The sequence below is a fragment of the Podarcis vaucheri genome, assembly GCF_965113315.1.
Source record: "Podarcis vaucheri genome assembly, chromosome: 5".
In the NCBI taxonomy this organism is placed as follows: Eukaryota; Metazoa; Chordata; class Lepidosauria; order Squamata; family Lacertidae; genus Podarcis; species Podarcis vaucheri.
In genome coordinates this window covers 73,890,579-73,909,694 of record NC_138763.1, presented here as the reverse complement: position 1 = coordinate 73,909,694, position 19,116 = coordinate 73,890,579, and the positions used below count along the sequence as shown (strand labels likewise).

General features: G+C 40.3%; 1 protein-coding gene and 1 long non-coding RNA gene across 3 annotated transcripts; one reads left to right on the top strand and one right to left on the bottom strand.

The window, feature by feature from the left end:
- The first annotated feature begins 2,952 nt into the window (after positions 1–2,952).
- On the top strand, positions 2,953–17,013 carry SRGN (serglycin). Of its 2 annotated transcripts, none has more exons than XM_082223714.1 (3): positions 2,953–3,042; positions 14,462–14,609; positions 16,715–17,013. In XM_082223714.1, the coding sequence occupies exons 1-3, from the start codon at positions 2,982–2,984 to the stop codon at positions 16,917–16,919; spliced, it is 414 nt and encodes a 137-aa protein (XP_082079840.1). In that variant the 5' UTR covers positions 2,953–2,981; the 3' UTR covers positions 16,920–17,013. The 2 variants fall into 2 exon arrangements, with proteins under 2 accessions (XP_082079840.1, XP_082079839.1); XM_082223713.1 differs by lacking the exon at positions 2,953–3,042 and adding an exon at positions 9,098–9,451.
- A 710-nt stretch (positions 17,014–17,723) lies between these two features.
- On the bottom strand, positions 17,724–19,010 carry LOC309532919. Its single transcript, XR_014220070.1, has 2 exons — positions 18,445–19,010; positions 17,724–18,183 (listed from the first exon to the last, which is right to left on the bottom strand). It is a non-coding gene; the product is annotated as an uncharacterized lncRNA (long non-coding RNA).
- Positions 19,011–19,116: the final 106 nt, after the last annotated feature.

Here is a 19,116-nt window from a genome sequence, read left to right as displayed (position 1 = left end):
CCATGACTATATGCACACAGTGCCTTGGAAACAATGCAAAGTCCCTCGGCAGTCTGGGTAAATAAAATGAAGGCCACCCTGTAACAGTTGTTGAGAGAAGAAGCTCTGCCACTGCTGGAGAAAGATGATCCCTCCTGCCCGCAAATGGCCAATAATAAAAAGCCAGTGTGGTGTGGTGTCATGCAAAGTGTTAAGACTAGGACTCAGGAGACCCAGGTTCAAATTGGCTAAAAAGCTCATTGGGTGACTTGGGCCTGTCCCTGCCTCTCAGCCTGACCTTCCTCACAGGGTGGTTGTGGGGGATAAAAAGGGGAGGGGAGAACAATGCACATCTCCTTGAGGAACGTGGAAGAAAAGTGGAGTATAAATGTAATAATAAATAATAAAAGTATTGACTTCTCCAGAGGGGCAATGGGTTGTTGGTTTGTGTTGTTTTTCTTCTTGTTTTTCGTGTTTTTATTTTGTATTTTTATACTGTGCACCACCCTGAGATCTACAGGTGAAAGGCAGTGTAAAAATTTAATATTAATAAATTTGATTAATAATAATAATAATAATAATAATAATAATAATAATAATAATAATAATAATTGACGTGTATGTTTTAAAATGGTCCCATTGTTGACGACAGATTTTCATTCATTTTGAAATGAATACTGACTGCACCCCTATGATTTTTGGTTGTGTGGGTAGAATCTAGTAGTAGAGAGCAGAGGAAAAAGTTGTCTGTTCACCTAAATACTTTTGTTTGAACCATTAGAAGGCTTTTCTTTTTTTAACTGCTGCTGTTGGTGAAATGTGAACTTTGTCTTTTCTTTTCTTCGCAGCTGGGCAGAAAACTGAAATGTTATGGCTTGGTAAATTGATTGATTGACTGAATGATTGCTGGGTAGTTAGTTAGGCTTCTATAATGTGAATAAATTCTTAGAGGGGAAAATCTATCTGTCAATATATTAATGCTAGAGGAAGCAGGTGGGAATATGTTGACAACTTTTGGCATCTCCCAAGACAGTTTAACAGTTGTACAGTCAAGACATGCAACTGAGGTAGCCTGTGTCCTCTGTCAGAAGGACATCTGTTCTATGATGTTTCATAGATTGGAACTGTGTGGAACAGCTGTCTGCTGTTGATTTTACAAATGTTTCCTAATTCATCTTACTTGTGGTTTTTACATTTGCAGCTTTTTGAACTTTCTGCTTAAAACAATGTTGAGCTCCCCCCACCCCCAGTAATAGAGGATCATATGCTAGATTTCTGTTTAATATCTATAAGATAAGAGGGTAACAGTATGTATAAGCAGAATGGACGAATCTGTCTATTTCATTTTGTCTCTGTTTTTCATTCTTGCAATTATAAATTCAGTTTTCCACATTTCCACAGCAGCTTAATTCCCCCCCCCCCCCCGAATCTGGCATCATGTATATGGAACCTTTTCTCCAAGACCCAAGTGTAGTGCAGGTAATTTTTTCTACCTTTTTATTCCTCTGTGACCTCGTTCTCTGACCACCTGCAAGACTCCAACACAACAAGAAGCGTGCGTGCCCACCCACCCACTCACCCACCCACTCAATAATAAGCATTTGGTTCAAACCTTTTTTTGCTTTAAAAAAATCCTTCCAGTAGCACCTTAAAGACCAACTAAGTTAGTTCTTGGTATGAGCTTTCGTGTGCATGCACACTTCTTCAGATACACTGAAACAGAAGTTGCCAGATCCTTCTATATAGTGTGAAGGTGGGGAGGGGTATTACTCAGAAGGGTGGTGGGAATGGGAGATTGGCAGATAGCTGAGATGAGCCTGTTGACGACTCTTAATGACTGCAATAGGTCTTACTTTTTTTGCTTGGGTTTGCTAGGGGTGATATTGTAAGGGGCCACCAGTTTGTGTCTTTGCCTTGGGTCAGGCTTAGCAGGATTGTAATGGGACACAGGACACACTGTTGTGCTGTGTTGGAACTGCAGTAGTTGACCTGCTTTTGACTGCAGATCAATAGCACTGATTCTAGCAAAGGAAGGGCCTCAATCTGCTGTTCATCCCTGCTTGTTCTAAATAACTTCAGCCTTTCCTTCTATTATCTGACAGACATTTCTGTGCTACACTGTAAGAATCATTGATCCGGATAATTTTTATGAACTTAGTCCGGAAGCAGGGGGAGTGTTGGATTTTATAAATCTCAGATGCTACCGCGACATTATCTATGGCTTTTTTAAATACATAATACCCTTTGGCAACTCTTTACCCCCACTGTGCATGCAGTGACTACAGAATGCCTTTGTGTTATATCTGGCATATTTAACAATCTGTATATAAATCATGGCAAACAAAATAAACCAAATAATTTTGTAAGCAGGGACCTGGATATTATTTCATAGGCAGGCAAACATTTTGAATCCGCAAATGCTTATTTGCTCATTATCAGCTACTTGCGAAATAACCCCAAGTATGCAACAATAAGCCACATGTGCCTGCTTGGATAGGCAGACTCAAAAGTATTCACAGGAAAGAAATCTCTCCCCCAATTTTAATGCCTTGGAAGAATGCAAAGCTCTTAATCTACTTTCCATGTGGCTTGAAAATAGTGTATGCATGTTGGTCCAAAGTGTAAGAAAAAGTTACAGAAAAAAGTAGTATATTGGGCTAACCTAAATGTTGTGTTTCTCCTAGTAGGATACTGTATACTACTAGATGATAATGACGGTGGTAATTTAGGAAAGATTATGAATATCTGGTTAGTTCCAATACAACTTTAAGAAAAACAAAACAGCCAGTAGACGCATGTGCTCATAGTTTGTAGACAGTATAATTTGAATTTGATATGACTGTTGATATTTAATAAGAACAAGAATAGATAAAGCCATTTGATTAGGTGTGCCTTCCCCCAATGGGGAATGAAGTTAGTATGTAAATGACTTTGTCACTGAATAGTTGTGATTTGGGCCTCATTCTGTTCCAGGGATTTCCAGCCTCACACCCACAGGTGCCATGGAGCCTCATGCAGATGTCCCATACACTGAACGTTTCTTCTTCTTTTTCTTTAAAAAAGGTAAGCCTCTAGCCATCCTAGAAAGAAAGTCACCCTTCTAAGCAATTTATGTGAAATGCGCAAGTCTGCCTTTTTTTTTTAGCCAATGCGGGAAGTCAACACTGTGACTGATGAGTTGTTTGGACCCCAGTCAATAGGAACTCCTAGAGACCTAAAGAGTTGCTGTTTCCCCTTCCACTTTAATGTTCTTTTTTCCTGATTCCGCCTTATTTTCTATGCAGAAATTGAACATGTTAAGCCTTTTACTGGATGGCAATACAACTGAGTGAGACAATAAAGACAACCAGTTTATACCAAGTGGTTGAATATATACATCATGGTAATAACGAGTTAAAATTGCAAATGACCAAGCCATGTTTTGTTCTACAGATGAAACAGACCTTCTTTTCTTTTGGTCATCATAATTATGACCTACATACATGATATAATGTGATAGCTCAGTTGGTAGAGCATGAGACTTTTAATCTCAGGGTCATGGGTTTGAGTCCCATATTGGGCAAAATATGACCCTCGTGGTCCCTTCTGACTCTATGAATATATTACGTTTTGGTCTCTGAAGAAAGAGTTAAAGACAGGGAGGCAGTTTATCCTTATGAAAAGATTACTGCTGTAGTGCAAGATAAGTTGAGGGATTTATCAACATCTTTGAGAAGAAGGCACCATTTTGAGGGAAGTGTTAAGATTAGATTTTGTTTGAGTGGCTATTTTGAACACACCTCCACCAATCTTTCACTAAACGAACCAGGAGCCTACTGTAGTACAGTGGTACCTCAGGTTACATAGGCTTCAGGTTAAAGACTCTGCTAACCCAGAAATAGTGCTTCAGGTTAAGAACTTTGCTTCAGGATGAGAACAGAAATCGGGCTTCGGTAGCGCAGCAGCAACGGGAGGCCCCATTAGCTAAAGTGGTCTTCAGGTTAAGAACAGTTTCAGGTTAAGTACGGACCTCTGGAACAAATTAAGTACTTAACCTGAGGTACCACTGTACACATTTACAACTCATTTTTAAACTCTCTTTCTCCAAATTTAGGACTATCTCATACATGACAGTTATGACTCTGGCTTAAATTAGTATTCAGGAAAAATGTGCAACTTACATTGGCAATCATGCACATTAAATCTCTCTCCCACATCCTGGCCTGCTTGAACGACTTTTGCATTTGACCAAAGCAAAGCACAAGACATCTGGAAGCCCTTTTTAGGGCCAAATGACAAGATACTACTCGAATGTTTAGGATTGAAGTCTTGTGCCATAAAAGCTTTGAAACTGATGCTGTGTTTGTTTGTTTGTTTGTGTGTGTGTGTGTGTGTGAGAGAGAGAGAGAGAGAGAATTTGGGGTAACAAAAGAATGAGTGGGAAAGCCCCCTGCCACTTCTCTGTTCCCACTCACCTCCTCCTGAGGTGGCTTTTCCTGTAAAGTAAGAGCTACTTATTACACAAGTTTATGCATAACGTTCAGTTTGGCGCTTAGCGTCTCATGTGAAAATGACCGTAGATTGGTTGGCAACCTTCTCTAACCTTACTAGACCCTTTATTGAGAATAGGGCCGTCAATGGCTACTATCCATGATTGATGTTCTCCTTTCATTGTCAGACAGTATATAGTTGCTGAGGGTCACAAGTGGGGAGAGTGCAGTTGTGCTCATGTCATGCTTCTGTTCTGTTCTGATGTACTTGCAGCTCTGCCTCCTTATGAACAGTCTCTCTAATGGCTTCTTAATCGTTTTCTCTCTCATTTGCTTTTCTGTCAAGATTATGTTCATCTCCCTTTGTACATGGGCATACAACCCCATGCTGCACTTTTGCATCCTATCACTGAGAGCACCTACGTAAGTGTAATTCCTGATGCATTTCCTGGTGACATGAAATTTATTGAAGACATTGTCATAACTTTATCGCTGCCCTCAAGCATGTCATTCTGGTTGTTGTTGTTGTTACAGTGGTACCTCAGGTTCGCTTCAGGTTACATATGTTTCAGGTTACAGACTCCGCTAACTCAGAAATAGTACCTTGGGTTAAGAACTTTGCTTCAGGATGAGAACAGAAATCGTGCTCCGGCAGCACAGCAGCAGCGGGAGGCCCCATTAACTAAAGTAGTGCGTCAGGTTAAGAACAGTTTCAGGTTAAGAATGGACCTCCAGAACGAATTAAGTACTTAACCCGAGGTACCACTGTATTTTAAAAGCCTTGTTTTGTTTCCCTCATTAGACTACTTATATCTATGTTGAGAATTAATGGCTAAGTAGAAAAAGGGGGTCAAGTTTTTAAAGAATGGGACTTAGGTTGTGTGCACACTATACATTTAAAGCACATTTGAAGCATATTTCTCCCCTCAAAGCAATCTGGGCACTGTAGATGGGTGACTGAGGGGAGGAATGAAAGGCAAACAAAGCACACAACCCAGTCTGTCAAACTCTGCTCACTATTGTGAATGACAGCCAGAAGCAGAGTAGCAATGAATATCCAGGAAAAAAACAGGAAACTGTGCAAGCTAAAGTGCCGAATGTACAGAGACAGAAAAACCAGATCTTTATGACCCATTCACATTATAAAGCCTCCATATGGAAGCACCTTAAGAGTAGGTAATAGTGGGATTCATAGTCATACACAGGATAAGGCAGCTTCCTATGTGGTCATGATTTTGTGCCATTCTCTCTGACCAACCGGGACGTCCAGAGCACGCCCACTCCATTTTGAACCCTGGCTTCCTCTATTCTCAGCATTGCTTCTCCATTTGTTGGTTCCTATTCAGCCAACGCTTTAAGGTCTTCAGTACCTCACGGGGGAAGATTTCTGGCACCTACCTATTTGTATTAAGTGTACGTGGGATAGAATATATGAGATGGAATATGGAGGTAGCTGTGAATTTGTTGTGTGACCTCATACTGGCCCAGAATATCACTCACATTTCCATATGCTGTAGTGGAACACAGAGGATTTCAACTCTTCCCATCTCCTTGGGAATGTTCCTGTCCTCAGAATCAATGTGAAAGACTGTCAGTCTTGTTCAATATTGTCTACACTGGTGGACAGCGGCTCTCGAGGGTTTGAGGCAGCGAACATTGTTTGGATGGAGTGACCAACTTATTATTGTTGGGAAAGTTCTGTGCAGATTTTATTTCTTCAGCCATTTCAAAAGCTTCCATGGAAAGTTTGATAGTGATATAGTTAAAACACTTTCTGTGACATAAAGGAAGTTGCAGTAGATTGTGTCCTAAGTGCTCAGCCACAAAGTGATTCCATCAAACTAGCTACCCACTTAGGCTGATTATCGTGTTGTAACACGAAAGAACACCGTAAAAATAGGAAACAGCAGGCACTCTTAACTGCTGAATGTATGGCCTGCCATTTCCTTGAGGTGTATCTGCTTGGTATTAACGCCACTTGTTAGAGGTTTTGACCAAGATGCATGTTAAAATGTTTAGGAAACCAGATAAATGTGAAATTGCTTGGTGTGCAAAAGCATAATAGAATCATAGAGTTGGAAGGGACCACAATGGTCATGTAGTCCAAAGCCCTACAATGCAAGAATCTTTCACCCAACATAGGGATTGAACCCATGACCCTGAGATTAAGAGTCTCATGTTCTACCAACTGAGCTATCCAGCTATCCCTTCACTCTCCTTAGAGTTTAATCTCTTAATCTTTACTGGAAAAGTTTGAAAAGAAGGAGGGGAGATGGGAAGGTATTGATCACAAAGAAAACTCTTGAAATAAATGGTTGCTCCCATTCACATGTTCCTTGTGGCTTGCCAAAGAGTTGCTACAGTTTCTAATAATGGCTCGGTCTGGCTTTAACCCCCACCCTACATAAAGAATGTTCCAGTTCATTTTATCAGCTATTTGGCAAGAAGTTTGTGCAGATCATTTGATTTGCTGCAGAAAGAATGACTGAAATTACTATGTGCTTCTGATGCGCTCTAAAAAGCTAAAAGTATCTGTGAGGGGACAAATAGCTTTATACACCACTTTGAGGGGTTTTTTCTACAATCAAGCAGCATATAAATTTTATGAAATAAATAAATGAAACCAAACATGGGTATTGTCAGACTTAATGAACAGTTTCCCTGCGCAATCATTGGATTCCCCACTCCCGCAAGCAGCGTTAATACTGCATTCTGTTTTCCCAGTGTTTCCTTACCTAATAATTTTCCCGTCTTATGTGATCTTTTACACAATGTAAACACCACTTCTATAAATGTGGGATCTAGTGCATGTCTAATGCTCTGTTTTAATTGCTTCCAGACAAAACTCCATTGGCAACCCCGATAACACCAGAAAATTGTGGGATGGAACTGGGGGGCCGTATCCTGGTTTTCTGCTCTTTCCCACTGTTTTTGTTGGTGAATAATGGGGAAACAAACCATATGTACATGTGCTTATAGGGTGGGGAGTGGTGTATGATGACGTCACACCAAGTCCACCAGTGTGAATGATATTTAGTGTCATATATAATTTAATGACATGGTCATATATCCATTAAATAGTCACAGTTCCACAATGTAACAGGAACATTTGAAAGCGGGACAGATGAGCTGGCATTATAACTGTGCTGGCTCTCACCCTCAGACACAGTACCTGGACTCTCAGCTCAGGGAAACCAGAGAGCTTTATTCAAGAAATCAGTATATGGTATCAGTATTAGTTCAAACTGATTCAAAAGTCTATAAGCTTCTAAGATTCATGGCTAGGCAGCAGCTAAGATATTATCTCAACATTTGACATGTTCCTCCTGCTCAACTTTTGAAGTGGGGCAGGACGAGTAATTTGCATGGTTCTTGTCCCAGGCAAAAAAGACTACACTTGCAAGCAAGCACTCCTGTGGTTGTGCTGGGTCTGTTCACACCAACACAATCATTGGCACATCTTTGACAATGGGGCCTGAGTTGGTTTCTCCAACTCAACTTCTGCCTCTGATTCAGTGGGCCCTATCCATTGGCCAGCAGCCTCCTTGGTTACCATGGGAACTTCACTCTCAAGGGGTTGGGTAAGATTGACTTAGATAGTTTCCACCCCCCATCTCTGATGTCCAGTAACAAAGGGGTCAATCAATCAACTCACTGCTTGGCCTCTCCCCATCTCTGAACTCTGTATCCTTCTCCTTCTCTGCCACAGGACCCATGACACTAACCTGGAAAACTAAAGTAATAAGATCCGTATGGTGCCAATATGGCCTGAGCTGATTCTTGGAACTTTGGTTAGGTGTGTCTGCCCCTTGGACAGTGCAGTAAATAGTGCAATACTACTGTATATATTTCTGTTCAGAAGCAGGCTCTATTGACTTTAATGGGACTTACTCTCAGGTAAGTGTTTATTGGATTGCAGATTAAATTACTGAAAAGATACATTCTCCCCTGTGAAGGAAACCAACCCTAGGAAGTTTTAGTAAGAAATAACGGTGGGGGGTGGGGTTCCAAGATGGTGATGGCTTAGCAAGCAGGCTTCGAAGCTCCGCAGATAACAGGACTGTAATTAGCATTGACTGCCACCCAGGGAAGTAATTTTTCCTATTTTACTTCTCTACTTTTAAACTTACCAACCTACTGAGATTCTAACAGCACCTTCTTGTCTATGCAAGAAGTAAGAAATAACTACTGCTCAGAAAAGAGAGAAGGATTTTAAAATATTTCTTTCTTTCTTTAAACCAACCAACATCTTAAACTCTTGTAGCCACTTACAATATTTAAAACAAGCAACAAGATACTAATATTTAGTATTATTTATTATCGCTATATTATACAATAGTTATGGTATATAGTCATTTAAAACAATATTATTATTTGGTATTATTTAAATATAATACTATAATTATTTTTAAATTATTTTAAAAAGCATTTGGGGTTGGTATAAAACTGGTCGGTAGATACCCTTATCATTATAAAGCTGCACCCTTAACTACTCTACATTGTATTGACTTGCTGTGTGCATAGATTCTGAAAATTATTTTTTTAAGGCTGCAATCCTTAATGCTAAAAAACCCCTGTAAGTTTTATTAGAATGAAGCCTGCAATCCAGTTACTTTGGAGTAACTCCAGCTGAATTTGGTGGGACTTTACTTCTGGGTAGCCATGCACTGGATTGCGCTGTAACCTGTCAGTCTTGTTTGGGCAACTTCCTTCTTGTGCTGAGTGGTTTGAGAGCTGTAGAATTAGGGCTCCAGGTTTTGATGTTAGATGCGTCACTTTTTTGTGCTCAGGAAGTTGTGACGCAAGTCATGGGTTGGGTTTGAGGTTTTGGAAACCTTTTGTAAAGGCAAATCACTCTCCTTGCCCTGTTGCATTTGCAAAGTAGCAGTGACAGTTGGAGGATAACGGAGGCATGCAGGCCAAAATGCAGATGCTTGTCAGACATAATGGGAGGATTTTCGTGGCGCTTTGTGTAATCCTCTTTATGGGATGCACAGTACAAGGTAAAACCGCAAGTGGCTGTTTTCTGTTTTTTCTTTTTCTGTAATCTTGTTGTAGTTAGTTGTGCAAACCTACACCTGTCTACTCGGAAACAAGTCCTACTGAATTCAGTGGGACTTAACTCCCAAGTAACTGTGCAGAGGATTGCTGTCTAAAACAGAGCTGCTCCATGTCCTTCTCATGTGGATTTTAAGATTAGCATTATATACAACACCAGTCATGTGTTACTCCAACGCCACATATGAATGTGGAGGTAGCCTTGCTACAGCAGAGCAATTTCTTTGCATGGGTGGCTGCCCTGATGTGTTGCTTTTATTCTTTTGAAAAAGGAGAGGTGTCTGCTCCTGCTCCACAAACACAGGAGTACACTGCCTCTAAAGACTTAAATTAGAAAGGGCAGGGGGAAGGAAAATAAAAGTGACCTAAAGAAGGCTGACTGAGTTACTGGGCATTGCTAAAAAAAAAAAGGAAAAGGTTGTCCTCTTAATGCTCAATACTCCTTGTTTTGTTTTCAGTAGGCATGATGTGCTCTCCTATGTGTGAGTAGTGCAGTAGGGGAGCACGTATCTATGGGGAGGGGGGGAATATGGTCACTGAATGACATTGGTATGGTCTGTGGGGGGAAGTGTGTCACTTATTTCCAGTGATATCACAGACGCTAAAAAATTCAACTATCCTCTACCCAGCACCTTACAGTTGCAACAGCTATATGAGCTGTGTGCCTATGTGCATGAGTCAGTGAAGGGAATTCCATTTTTCACAACAATATATTATGGTTCGAGCACCTGGAAAATGCATTTGGCGTACCTGCTGGGAAAGCTGCTGCACTTGCACTTTTGTTATGTAGCAGCTAGTCATTAGGAACGTGGAACCTATTATAATTCGGCTATAAAGTAATCATAAGAAATACTTTCAACATCAACAAGTTCCAGTCTCTGTAAAGGTAGCAGAATAAGACACATATATTTGGAAATAAGTTTCATAAGTAAAGCTTAATAGTTTCCACCCTTACTTTAAAATGCTATTATAATTGTCAAATGATTGATGGTACAGTGGTACCTTGGTAGTTCAACGCCTTAGTTGTCGAACAAATCAGCTCCCGAACGTCGCAAACCCGGAAGAGGGTGTTCCGATTTGAGAACGTTTTTTGGAAGCTGAATGTCTGATGCTGCTTACGCAGCTTGCCTTTGTTTTCGAACCGTTTCTGGAGTTGAACGGAATAAATTTGAGAAGCAAGGTACAACTGTAATTTAAAGCAACGTTTCCCAGGCTGTGGGTTGTGAGGCCTGTGCAAGTGGGCTTTAGAATCCTAAACGAGTATGAAGAATGCCACTTACAACTTGTAACCAATCATGGGAAAGCCTCAAGTCTTACATTTGAACACTTGGGAAATGTTCTCTACTGGTTGGCAACAGATGTGGTGATGGTTCACCACAAAGTGGTCATACAGGGAGTTTTTTTGAGTGACTATTACAGTTCCCCTCTGATGTGCAGGAAGATTCCCCCAATTAGGTGATATTGCAGTTGAAATACATGAAACTGACAGCTGCCAAATACTTAAGACCCAAAATTCATGTGACAGTAAATGGATGAGTCACCATACCAAGTACGTTTGGACTTATGGGTTTAAAATTTGCTGTATTTGGTAAGTTATAGAAAATAATAATTAAAAATGATATCTTATTATTACTTTATAAATCAAATATTACCTTAGGTGTGTTTCACCTATGTTCTCTATATTATAATAACCAAATATGCACCAGGGAACCCAATTCTATGCAGGTCTATTCAGAAAAAAGTCCCTCTGAGTTTAATGGGGCTTACTCTCAACCCTAAGGCTGCAACCATAAAGGGACTTAACCCAAGCAAACTTATTAAGGATTAAACTGTCAGTTCCACAAACTCATTTTTTAAGTCCTCTGAGCTGTTTCTAGTAACCTATTGTTATAGAGTTAGGGTGGAATCCAACCCTGTGTTTGGTCCATCAGGACAAGGATTTCTGCTTGTGTAATGGAATGTTCTCCCTTCTGATCCCCCATGTACCCCCTAAAATCTGTTTGAGGGGTCCCACTAACCACCTGCACCAGATTTGGGGGGCACCATTGGGAGGAACGAGAGAAGGGGAAATTCTATTGTAGAAATGGAAAGTTTGTGCTGACAGGATGCATTAGTATACTACCCTCGGCTGGAAAATGTAGACACTATTTTTCTCTCAGCCAATTTCTAGACGCCTTGTTGATTTTGTTTGATTGGTGTGTGTTATGAAAGAAAAAACCAAGCTGTTTGAAAAGGCATTCAGCTTCCTCTGTTAGGGCTTCAGGTTGTCTTCTGGTACAAGAGGAAATTTGTGTAAGTGTGAAGAAATTGAGGGCTCTGTACCTCAGGAGTTACCACACAGGATACATGAACAGCTAAAAAGAAATGCAGTTCACAGCCCAACGATCTGGACGTATTTATCCTCCCCCACAACATACATTTAAAGCACATGGCCTCCCCCAAAGATCCCTGGGAACTGTAGTTCTCAGGGTGCTGGGAATTGTAGCTCAGTGGGGGGGGACTCTAGTTTCCAGGATTCTTCGGGAGAAGCCATGTGCCTTAAGTGTATAATGTAGATGTATAGCAAACTCATTCTATGAGTGATGGTGCTTATGTAGCCAACGGGGCACCATCCACACACAAGAGGGGAGGCATCAGCACTTAGGGACGCCTTAAGGTTGGCAGAAATAAAAAAATCAACAAAATCTTCAGATTAAAAATCCCTAAGGGCGGATCCCTCACAAATGACTGACTGATGACTGAGTATGCTCTGTAGGCACAGAACACCGGCTGACTAGCTGACTTTTGGCAGGGAGAGGAAATGGAAATGGTGCAGAATGGAATAGAGTATTGCAAAGTACCATGTTCTGGAAGATGTCCTGAACAATGAGCACTTTACACTGCATCATTATGCTGAAGGTCTGACTTGTGAGACCTCTCATTTTCAAGTTTCCTTGGGATAATAACATAGTGCCACATGTCGAACTGTGGCTCATCTTTTGGCGTTTCACAGTAAGCATAGATGGCAATATGCCCTTTTTGTATTCAAACCGTTAAGCTCTCCATAGAAATGGCTAAATCTGTCAAATTCAGTTTATTCTCTGTTTCGCATTTCCCTCATCATGAATTCAATTCTCCACATTTCCACATCCGTTTGTGGGAGAAATTGTCCTACTGAAAATTCACCAGCATTTTAGTGTGAATTTCTCCTAATTGACACCATTGTGCATGCAATTTTGCATAATATACACCTTTTTGAAAAGCATTTCTCTCTATATATTATTGGATGATATTTTCATCAATATATACTTTTTAATGCACACTTTACATGACTAAACGACTAAACAACAACAAACCCCAGTCCAGTACAGTATATGTCTTTTTTCTTTTCCACACATTGCTTGATTGGAGAATCAATTCAGAAAGTGTGATCTTTGAAGGATGCCTGTGTTTTCAGTTCATGTATTGTTTCGGAAAGGTTTAATTGGGTAGATTTGCCTTTAATGTTAATTTCTTCCACATTCCTAGCTCTGGCATCCAAAGAACTGATTTGGTTTACATAAGGGCACTAGCCCAGAGGATGTTTTGATTCCTCCCTTCCCTTTGAATGGCAGGCAGCATGCCATACACACAAGCCGCTTTTGTAACACTCCTAGATTTAAAAACTGGCTGCTGTTTGAGCAAAAGAAGTGCAGAATCTCACTTGGGCTGATGAAAAACAGTTTTCACGATTTTTTTATCTCCTTGTTAAACTGCTGCTTATGGCACTTTTTTTTTTAATAGCTCAAATAAAATGCTGTTTGAAACTACTACACACAGGCTAAAGATAGCAATCCAAAAGTGTCAACAGGAAACAACTTTCAATAGCTACCCCCCAAAAAAAATCCTTAATAAAACCAGTCTGTGCTTTTCAGAAGGCTAGGAAAATAACTTAGGCAAATTTTAAAGCAAGTGTAACAGGAAAGACACTGCCATAACTTTAACTTAAGTTAAAAAGCAACAAAGGATGGACACAGCTATAAAGCTTGCTATGTAATTAGTTAATACTTTTAAAGAACAGGATGAAAGTTTAATTCCGCAAATTGAAATGCTTATTTCTGCTTCTTTGATCTTTGGGTTGGGGGGAGGCCTGCACTGGAATGTGGTTAAGCTAAAAAGGAAGGAGTTAAAGTCAGAAAGTATCTAGGAAACATCTGCAGTAACTACAAGTGGTAAACAGGCCTTTATGAGGATTTAATCTATTCTTATTGCCTTTATCCAAACCACTTTCCTATCCTTTGTATTAATATACCTGTTGTTCCATTTTGGAACATTTTGGCTTCCGAACACCGAAAACCCAGAAGTAGATGCTTCGGTTTTCAAATGTATCTCGGAAACCGAATGTCTGAAGCGGCTTCTGCTTGAGCGCAGGAGGCTCTTGCAGCCAATCGGATGCCACGCCTCGGTTGTCGAACATTTTGGAAGCTGAATGGGCTTCCGGAATGGATTATGTTCGACAACCGAGGTTTGACTGTGTTCTCTATTCAGGCCCAGCTTACTAAGATTATTTTCAAACTGGTAAGTATGAGATTGTACCTGCCAATTCGAATATACTGAGGAAGAGGCTATGGAATTTTAAGGCTGATCTCTCTGTGTCTTCCATCAGCCACCAACTCTGCTTTGGTTACTCCCTCACTCGGAGCCTCCATATTTTTAAATGTTGCTGTGCATATATGTTCAGAGGTGCCCATTTTAAAATGAAGCTACTGATGGTTTTCGCATGAAGTGATATTTGTGAGAAGCTACTCAGACCTTGGCAAAAGACATCCCTGTTTGGAACTTGAATATTGAATTTTCTGTTCTGTTTTCCATAAAGTACAGTGATTGCATTAAATATGAGGAGTCTGTATTAGTATTTAATGCAGGGTTATCTGTTGATATTTAACTGTTAAGGGTTATGAATACACCTGATTCTAACAAAGGTACATTTTCACCAGGGGCTCCTGTTCAGTCCGGCCACTATGCGTGGGTCAGGTGCAGACCTGGTGCCGGCTCTGCAAATTGCATTGAAGAGCGAGGGCTAAGCTTTGTGATTCCTGATGGAAGTGCTAACATGATCCTCCCTCCCATGGCTGATCCAATGCTGTAAGAAAAAAAAAACTTTTGTCTTTAGTACTTATTATGAGTTTTCACTAAGCAATGTTTACTAAGCAGTGTTTACAGGATGATGCAAAACGCAATAGATTTTAGGCAGCTGTACTGATGCCATGAAATATTTTTCATTTAACCACTATACATCTGCATCCCCATTACTTGGATTCAAAAAAAAAAACAAAAACAAACCACAGGCAAATAGAATTGCTGCTCCTTTTTCCCTGGCAGGGTTCCTGTGCATTTTACAGCAGCCTGACAGATTACCCTCTGCTTTCTTTTCCAAGCTCCTTTCACAGAGGTGTGTGTGGAGTGGGGACCTATTCTTTGCTAATGAAGCTCTGCAAAACACCATCTATTTTATTTCTTTATATCCTGCCTTTCTCCCATTATAGGAGCAAAGGTGACTCACAACATGAACGAAAACAGATACAGCTGAAAATATACAATCAATATAAATATTTTAAGAAAATACTATAGCTATTTTAAAGCAAACACAAACACAAAAAGAATATTCAACACCCACCCTGCCTAACCACAGCCAGTTAGTGGCCAAAGGTTTGTCTGAACATAAAACCCTTTGCCTACCAGTGAAAGGAAAGCAGAGAGGCTGCCAACTTAGCCACCCGTGAAAGAGAGTTCCACAATCTGGAAGCAGCCACTGAGAAGGCCCTCTCTTGTTTTCACCAAACGTGCCTGGGAAGGGACTAAGAGAAAGTCTTCCTCAAGATCTCAAAGCCTGGGAAGGCTCATATAGGGAGATACATCATATCTACTAGGGATGGGCAGGCATTAGACTTGTAGGATCTGCTTAATCTGCTTAATTTTAGAAGCCTGAGGTCAACTAAACAGAGGTGCAGCACAGTGTCTTGGATGTTATATGCAAGGAATAAAGGTTGCCTCTGGGTGCATGCTCAGCCTAGGACAAAAAACCCTAGTTTCCCCCAGCTTTGTTCCAACAGCCCAACTTAGAGTATGGAGGGGGGAGGTTGCTTTTAGTTGTTGCTATGTTTGGACGACTGGAAGTCAAACTCTAGCTGATATACTGCAAACCACCCAGCAATCTTTCAGTAGATTCCCAATCTACATTCTGCTCATACTTTATCTACACATTGGCGGGGCTGTAAAGACCCCTGACCATTAGGTCTAGTCATGGCCGACTCTGGGGTTGCGGCACTCATCTCGCTTTATTGGCTGAGGGAGCAGGCATACAGCTTCCGGGTCATGTGGCCAGCGTGACTAAGCCACTTCTGGCGAACCAGAGCAGCGCCCGGAAACGCCGTTTACCTTCCCACCAGAGCGGTACCTATTTATCTACTTGCACTTTGACGTGCTTTCGAACTGCTAGGTTGGCAGGAGCAGGGACCGAGCAATGGGAGCTCACCCCGTCACGGAGATTCGAACCGCCAACCTTCTGATCGGCAAGCCCTAGGCTCTGTGGTTTAACCCACAGCGCCACCCGCGTCCCTTGGCGGGGCTGTATATGTAAGCAATGAAGCAACCATGCCTCTCATTTATTACAGCAACTCTGTCAAGTTGCTTGGGCTCTGCCCTTAAGATTTTAGCTCAAATCCTCCAAAGTCTATGTTTCATCAATTCCATTTTCACATTTACTCCACCTTTCTATCAGAATCGACAACACCTGGAGTCCACCTCTCAGTTTCTTGGAAGAATACGACTCTCATCAGACTCTCCCTGATGTCTGGCTGTAAAAGGGCACTCATCCCTAGATACACAGCATATATTTCTGATGTAAATGGTCCAATCTCAGGGTTGGCCTCAAATGGCAGGATGCGCTGGGGCAACAGATCCAGATGTAGATCTTTATTCTCCCCTTGTTGCCGATGTAGATCTTCACTCACCACTTCTTTCCTACTGGGGAGGGAGCACATCATTTTGTGCTTTGCCTCAGGTGCCAGAATGGCTTGGGCCAGCCCTGTCCTATCCTTCATTTCAACATCATTAAATTGGTTCAGTTCGTTCCCAAGCTTAATTTGGAGAATGAGGATTTCAAAGTTATATCCAAGGTTTAGAATAACTTTTTATTTGATGATGATGATGATGATGATGATGATGATGATGATTTGGCTATTTTTCAGAATGAAGAAATTTCAAGACCACCCTGAACACTTTCTAGTTTCTGGAGATGAGTATGGATCAGGAAATGAAATTGAAGAAGAATATGGGTCAGGCATCGAATTTGACACAGATGATGCCACTATTTCTGACCAGATCACACCTGATCCAAATCTGAAGTTTAAACTAAAAGATGAAGCTTTGTTTTTCCAAGATAACAGACTGTAATCTCTGTTATGGCAATTGCAATCTAATTTCTTGCATGCTTTTGTGTTTTATGATTAAGTGAAATGACAACCATTTCAAAAGTGTTATAAAAACTTATCAAACAAACTATAAATGCCTTAATTTTTTAGTGCTTCTCTTTGGTATAAAATGTGCTGAATGCAAGAGTTCTCTTTTTTTAAAGATGTAAACTCACCTTCCAAAATTTGGAATTTCTTTTTAGTTGTCGGAAAATAGAATCTGAACATATCAGCCATTTGTTCAAATAGCACTTGAGTTAGGGGGAAATACAATTTTTAAAAGCAGCAACTTTGGTCACATCCACAACATATGTTTAAAGCACATGACTATTCCCCAAAGATTCTTGGGACCTATAGTTTTGTGAAGAGTGTTGAGAATTGCTGCTCTGTGAGGGGTAAACTATAGTTACCAGGATTCTTTGGGAAGCCTTGTGCTCTAAATGTCTGGTATGAATGTGAAACTGAATTAGGTAATGGAATGTAAGGTAAATTTCTTCCGAATGCCTCACTTCCTTTTACTTGGCTCTTGACTTAGGGATTGCTCACTCTTTTTAGCAGCCCAAGGAAAGCCAGCAAGAGTGTGCCCCATAGCCCTTGTGTGATTCTCAATGATCTGGAGACACATTCTACATTTAGCCATGGAGTTGGCCATGTAAGAAGCAGTGAAAGAACCCAGACGTTTCCACTGTTTTGGGTTTGGTGAACATCCTTTGAATTATACCATGCTACACAGTTTCCTGGTCTGTATAACACTTTTCAAAAGTTTCATTAGTTTGCTATTCTTTAAAAAAAAATTGACATTCCGGATAGTGATGGAGAAATCTGTCAGTTTCTCATTCTTCCCATCTTAAATTCAGACCACCAAAATTCTGCATCAGTTTGCATTAAAAAAGGGAAAAAACACTGTTACAAAAATTTGTATGCATTTGCCCTAATGTGGTGTAAACGCTTTTTCTAATATACACATTTTTGCAAGCAATTTCACCTAATATAATGCATTTTGTATGCTATTTTCACTAATAAAATGTATACATTTTGGGGTACACCTTCCCTGGATATACACATTTTAAACATATTTTTGAGTTGGAGAACTGCATTGAAACATTTGAAGAAGTGGATAGGAAGTGAAGGATAGCTGTGTCTTTGCGTATTGTTTCAGAAAATACAAATTAGGTCGGTTCACATTCAAATGCAAACCAAACCAGATTTCTACCCCATCCCTAATGCCAGACCACAAAATAATTATACTTACCGTATTTTTTGCTCTATAAGACTCACTTTTTCCCTCCTAAAAAGTAAGGGGAAATGTGTGTGCGTCTTATGGAGCGAATGCAGGCTGCACAGCTATCCCAGAAGCCAGAACAGCAAGAGGGATTGCTGCTTTCACTGCACAGCGATCCCTCTTGCTGTTCTGGCTTCTGGGATTCAGAATATTATTTTTCTTGTTTTCCTTCTCCAAAAACTAGGTGCGTCTTATGGTCTGGTGCGTCTTATAGAGCGAAAAATACGGTATGTTCTATCCCTTCTGGAATTTGTTATTTGCAATCTGAGAAAATATACTGCTCTAATCACCCAAGTGTTCTTGTCCTGTTTCAGTTATATCATCATAATGTGGCCTTGTGTTTGCAAATCTGCACATCCTGAATCTTTTATTCATCTTAAAAGCAGCTACAGAACTTCTTTTATAGTATACTTTAAACTGCTTTCTAACTTTGCCCTGATACTTGCATTTATTCAACTATTATTCTATTAAAATCTAGATGCAATGAAAGACTCTTTTATTTCTTCAGTAATAATCTAAATATTATTGGTTATACTGCCATAAATATGGTGCTGTTATCTAAGCTACAAGACTTGTGAAAATGTTAACGTAAAAGACACAAGAAAATCCACAAGTTGGAGAATATACATATAAAATGCATATTTCAGCAATGCTTTACACGAGAGAGGGGAAGGTTAAATTGTTAGATTATTATATGATATAATGTTCTCTGGACAGTGTTACCACCCACCACTGCCCATTGCTCTGATTACCATTTGCTCTGTTTTCCATAGGTGTATGGAGAACCTAAAAGCTTGCACACCGTTTTTTGATGTTCTGGTTGGCCTAATGAATACGGCTGCTGCAGAAGTGAAGAGTGACACTGACTTAGTTTGAATATTTTTGCTATCCAATACCT

What these genes read in the sequence shown, in the direction of transcription:
- SRGN (XM_082223713.1), top strand. Translation starts at nt 9,361, where the DNA reads ATGCAGGCCAAAATGCAGATGCTTGTCAGACATAATGGGAGGATTTTC. An exon ending in TATGGGATGCACAGTACAAG is followed by an intron (nt 9,452 to 14,461) that starts GTAAAACCGCAA and finishes CATTTTCACCAG; the next exon opens with GGGCTCCTGTTCAGTCCGGC. An exon ending in CCCATGGCTGATCCAATGCT is followed by an intron (nt 14,610 to 16,714) that starts GTAAGAAAAAAA and finishes GCTATTTTTCAG; the next exon opens with AATGAAGAAATTTCAAGACC.